The 6,181-nt window shown below is 42.0% G+C and overlaps 1 protein-coding gene across 3 annotated transcripts in view; it reads right to left on the bottom strand.

The window, feature by feature from the left end:
* The window catches only part of tp73 (tumor protein p73), a gene marked incomplete at its 3' end in the record, with an annotated part of 45,514 nt that overhangs the window by 33,033 nt on the left and 6,300 nt on the right, over positions 1–6,181 (bottom strand). For all 3 annotated transcript variants that reach the window (XM_083768420.1, XM_083768417.1, XM_083768416.1), the window contains exons 2-3: positions 3,412–3,507; positions 2,401–2,551 (exon numbers count right to left, since the gene is read on the bottom strand). In XM_083768420.1, coding sequence (XP_083624546.1) covers positions 2,401–2,551; positions 3,412–3,507 — 247 coding nt within the window. The remainder of the gene's footprint in view (positions 1–2,400; positions 2,552–3,411; positions 3,508–6,181) is intronic.

Genomic DNA, 6,181 nt, shown 5'->3' with positions numbered 1-6,181 from the left:
GATCATGGTCATTTACTGATAATAACATCAGGGATATCCACGGGCATAAAAGGAACAAAGACAGACAGACAGACAGATAGAGATATGTCCATATGGGCACAAAAGGGACAGACAGACGGTTACAACGGGTACTACCCTAAATACAAAGTTAATACACAAGTAAGACGCGAGAACGCGGGAAGCGAACGCAGATCGTAAATTGCAATAACAATTATTCAGTGTCGTTGTTAAGCAGCGGCGGGTGGTGTAACAGCGGGACACACAGACATTCAGCCCTTGCTGTCTAGCTGCGCCCTCTGGTGTGTCGTTGTTGAGCAGCAGTAAACAGGACTGTGACTGCTTAGCTAACGTTAGCCCATATGCACACACTAGTACACATAGCCTAGTTACAGACAGTGTCGTTGTGACAGTATTATTTTTATGTTGGGCCTAGTACAGCAAGTTACAGACAGTGTCGTTGTTAAGCAGCGGCGGGTGGTGTAACAGCGGGACACACAGACATTCAGTGTCGTTGTTAAGCAGCGGCGGGTGGTGTAACAGCGGGACACACAGACATTCAGCCCTTGCTGTCTAGCTGCGCCCTCTGGTGTGTCGTTGTTGAGCAGCAGTAAACAGGACTGTGACTGCTTAGCTAACGTTAGCCCATATGCACACACTAGTACACATAGCCTAGTTACAGACAGTGTCGTTGTGACAGTATTATTTTTATGTTGGGCCTAGTACAGCAAGTTACAGACAGTGTCGTTGTTAAGCAGCGGCGGGTGGTGTAACAGCGGGACACACAGACATTCAGTGTCGTTGTTAAGCAGCGGCGGGTGGTGTAACAGCGGGACACACAGACATTCAGCCCTTGCTGTCTAGCTGCGCCCTCTGGTGTGTCGTTGTTGAGCAGCAGTAAACAGGACTGTGACTGCTTAGCTAACGTTAGCCCATATGCACACACTAGTACACATAGCCTAGTTACAGACAGTGTCGTTGTGACAGTATTATTTTTATGTTGGGCCTAGTACAGCAAGTTACAGACAGTGTCGTTGTTAAGCAGCGGCGGGTGGTGTAACAGCGAGCAAGTTACAGACAGTGTCGTTGTTAAGCAGCGGCGGGTGGTGTAACAGCGGGACACACAGACATTCAGCCCTTGCTGTCATACTAAGTGGCTCACTGCGTTCGCAACAATTGCACATAAAAACGACTCAAGGGTGTCTAATGAAGTACCGTCACCTCATAGACACATGAAAAACTGGAAAAATAAAAAATAATGTGGCACTCCATTCATAATAGCCCACAATGCACTAAACATTTTTCAAAAGATGGCTGTCACGCACGTAACTCAATCATATTCACTGGCTGGAATGCACGCAGGCACGCACGCAAAGTCGCACGCACGCACTCACACACACACACACACACACACACACACACACACACACACACACACACACACAGTACAGATGGCTCTAGTCATAGCAGCAAGGGGGCTCTTGCCTGGTGTTTAATGAGGTTTTTGTGCATGTTTTGTGCATCCCCTCCCCTTAAAGTCCCAGCAGGCCACTCAGCAGAACTCAGCCAGATAGAGAGGGAGAGGGAAAAGGCTGCTGAGGAGAGGGAAACAAACCGTATGTTGTAGGAGGGAATCTCCTCTACTCTGGAGGGAAAACAACAGTGGAAACCACATACGGAATAAAGCATTGACCTTGTTCTCACTAGGGCTGTAACTACTAGACCATACAAAGGAGGTATTTACAAATACATCTAATAAATATGGTAATCCCAACAGAAATTCAGCCAGCAGTCAAAAATATTTTGATTCATAATATGCAACAAAGTGAAGCATTAAAAATAAAGTTACAAATAGTACATAAAGTTAAATGTTTATGATACATATGGTAACTGAACTGGTTGTTCGATTATTCGATCTATTCAAACACAACAAAGATCCATGACAAAACACCTGATTTTCAAACATATGGCATGACAAACCAGACTTAAATGAAACTAACTAAACTGAACATAACCATGGAGATATATTGTCAAGTAATAAATGCATCTATACCTAAAGTTAAACTATTGAATCAATCAATGTACTTTGCATATGCCCTTTAGAGATAACTCATAATTATATAACTTGAAATATGAGGCCAAAATACAAAGGAAACAATCAGATCGGAATCTGAATGAGACCAAAAACAATACGAACCACGTGTCTTCCTGCTCGTGTTCCTACTGTACTATCATCATCATATTGTCATTCACGTACCTGGTGTGACAGCTGTCTGGTTGGTTATCCAACATAAATGCACACTGAAAACTTGACACACTTGTCACAATCAAGTCACGTTCAAACAAACAAGACAACAAGGGATCTAAAATCTGAGTTCACTTGTTTATATATTATGTTCCTACCATGTGATTATCGTTCATATCCCTAATGTGGTAGACATCCATGCAGACCTCTGTGGCGTTGCAGTGGCTCCCTGGGGTGCTGGTAGAAGGCACTGGGCGGTCGCCTGTCTGGGTCCCTGGGGGAAGCTCATAGTACGTGCTGTCCGGTTCCCTAGAGACGGAGAAAACACCAGAAATGTATGTATGTTGGCTAAAATCCATTTGTCTATTCTAAAATAATAATAATTATTATTATTATATACTGGATCAGGGGTAGGGCTGAACAATTCGTCCACAAAATAAAATAAAAATCACAATATATGAACTACTACAATTTTCCAAATTGTAAAAGTTGCAATTAATTGCATAAGACAGAGAGATCTAAAATATCTTGGCTTACTGTCTCAAGGTCATGATTTCAATTTGACATTTTCTTAAATTTCCATTAATTTCAGTCTACTGTATGCAAATCAACTAGTCGAGCCTTAAAACTCTCCTGGGTAATTCAACACAGTGAACATTATGCTGCCTTTATTTTTGTCAATCTGAGCTGATCTACAATCAAGCCAATCTACAAGATCACAGCGTTGGCAAGGAGGACAGGACACGTCTGCGCGATCTACAGGCGTTGTGAGCTTGTAGATTTGCTATATCTGCAAAGGTTTTCCCCCGAATACGGATGCTGTGGTTAGCGGTTAAATGTAAATGTATAAATGTTGACAGTATCTAATGTGGTAATTACTAAATTGAAGCAAATTGAAGCAAAATAGAGGTTATGCGGCACATGCATAAAGTGAGTGTCAAAGTGAGTAGCAAAGTGAGTTTAACATACTTTTAATGCTTTTCTATTTGGACTATGGGCTGTCAGGACCATTATTGCCACTCAGTAGGACTTCCCGCTTAACTTCCAGGTATGATGATGATGTAACGTGCATACCCTGAATAGTGTCTGAATCACACTGAGATATTTTTCCCAATATGGCATTGGTGTGTAGGTCTTGGTGGCATGTGCGTGCATTATCCTTCACTCACAAAGAACTCCACAGGTTCTCAAAGTGGCCTCCTTCATCAGTAGTGGTGGATTGAGACATTTTAGAGGGTGGGTAGTCTGGTGAGGGGTAGATCACTCTGTAGACACACACACACACACACACACACACACACACACACACACACACACACACACACACACACACACACACACACACACACACACACACACACACACACACAGAGAGAGAGAGAGAGAGAGAGAGAGAGATTATATACATGCATTCTATATTTTGATTTGTCCACACCACAGGCCTATTGTCGGGTGTCGGCTACACATACTTACACGCGCTGCCGGCTCCGTTTTCTCCAGGTGTGATCACTATACTATAGTGTTAAACCAGATAGACGTCAGGGGAGCTGGGCATGTCCAAACCTGCCTAACGCATCACCCATCTCACCCCTAGAGGGAAGTGTGTGCCATGTGGCCTCAATCGACAATATTCCTTCCTCTTTGCCCCTCTCACAGAACATCGTACCAAATTTATCTCCTTTCTTCTCCCAACAAGGAACCAAAATAACCGAATACTTCCATTTTCAAAGCTCAAAATACATTATGTAAGCCTATCCTTATATCTAATCCACAGAGTAGGCCTATTCCTGTTAGGGCCGATTCATACTCCTATTTTAGAGCCGAATAAAAGTCGGTTCGGCGCTGTAGAGCCTACAATTTGACGTCATTTGAGGTTCGGGGGGGCGGGTATACCGTCCTAAAGTCGGCTCTTCGGTGCTACTGAAAATAGGATAATGAATCGGCCCTTACTCTCCAGATCCAATTTGTTCTGGACTCACACAACACACAATTAAGAGCAACTATGACTATCGACAAAACAGTAACAAACAGTCTTTTTACTTTGTAAAAACTGCAATATAGGAGCAGATATAGGCTACTAATTAGGTTAGACCTAAATTATTGTCAGGTGTGCACATTACCGGTATGAAACAAATTAAGTTCTGCCTGTTGGGCTGAAATTGATAGGCCATATCCTCTGAATTGGCTCTTGTTCACAATTGTAAAATAAAAGATCAAAATTAAAATAACAATAATGTATTTTTACGTGATATTATAATGCATTCAACTATCACTGTTATGTTTCATAACATTTCAAGCTGTGTAGACAATTTTAGACTTGCCTGGAACATATAGGCGATCGATGTAGGATATCAAAGACAATACCAGCCGATTGGGTCGAATACACAGATTTCCATAAATCCACCAAGTTGTTAGAAAAACTGTCGACATATTAGATCCAGCGTCGTACCATAAGGGAGGCTGAGCAGTGCCCGTCCACAACGCGTCATATCTCCTTAGTAACCCCTTTCAAAAAGAAACTGTGGCAAAGGTGCATGGGTTTAAAAGACGCAGACGCACTTTAGGCAACACAATTGTAGTCTAGTCTAGCCTACTCTTTTACATACCATGCATGATGATGCATGCGCAAACGATTGCAGAAGAAGAAGAAGAAGAAATGCGTTCTGGTAAATCAAGTTTTACCAAGGGTAACTGGACTAAGCATATGTGCGGTTTGAGCACATATATATTTAAATTAAAATGGTTAGGCTATATCTCGCCTAGTACATTATATAAACTGAATTACTGAAGTTTTTTTATTTTAGTCTGTTCTGGATCGATTGAAGATAGGTTAATCTATAACGATTGAAGATAGGCTAATCTATAGAGTGTGATATAGGCCTACTCTACTGTTGTTATTGTTGAGGGAGGGAGAGTTGTTTGTTTTCATTTGCTCCCTATGACCTATCGGAAGACAGGGGTATTCGGTCTGCTGTAAGTTACAACATACTTTTGGATATATACAAATAGGCCTAGCCGCCTATACATCAATCAAAACGACGGACGCACAAGACACATGCGCGTATATGCACTGAAACGCACACGCCTACACCGTCCCTCCAATATAATATACACAACGCAAAAGAGAGAGCGACAGTGCATGGCACAAATATTAATTCAGATTAGCCTATAACGGTCTCTGGAGCAGCTGCGCATTAGGTTCCCGCTATTCCCGTGGTGGCTGCCGCCTCTAGAGTTAAGAGATGCACTGCAGTCTCCAATGAAGCTAATTGAGATTCCACCTGGACACAGCTCCAAAGAGTCCATGTTTTCAACTAGCAAGTGCTATAGTCAAGATAAAGTTACGGCTGGTTGAGGAAAATACAAAATACCTATCTAAAATCCGTTTAGAATATATAGGCTGCATGGCTATATATGCCCAAAATAGGCCTATACTAATTTGTATTTTCCTCAACATGCAGTAGTTTCAGATAAGGCCGGGCCCAGGCAAATTCACGAAAGAAATCGAAACTCATGCTTTTCACCTGCTCTATAGCAGGCTAAGCAGGCATATAATATATCTACTCCAAGTCACAACAGCACCCATGGCAACATACAGCCTATTCCCGCACGGGCCATTTACTCCAAGACAAGACAACACAGTTCAGTCCCAGTTGATAAAAAAAGAGCTTAAAGAATTTCAGAAATGCATCTCAGCACTCAGCGTATAGCATTTAGCCCCCGAAATATGCATGCCTGTGAAATGTATTGACAAAAACAAAAACCTCAAGAATATCTAGCCCATTGTCTCTCTCTCTCTCTCTCTCTCTCTCTCTCTCTCTCTCTCTAATAATTAATAATAATAATAATAATAATTATTATTATTATTTAGTATTATAGGGTATTTGCTATATGCAATAAGGACATGTGGCCTCACTGCTACTGCCTGCAAGGTGGTGA

The sequence above is a fragment of the Protomyctophum parallelum genome (assembly GCF_964188405.1).
Source record: "Protomyctophum parallelum genome assembly, chromosome: 7".
Lineage (NCBI taxonomy): Eukaryota > Metazoa > Chordata > Actinopteri > Myctophiformes > Myctophidae > Protomyctophum > Protomyctophum parallelum.
Note: the sequence above shows the minus strand (reverse complement) of the source record. Positions and strands in the feature narration are given on the sequence as shown.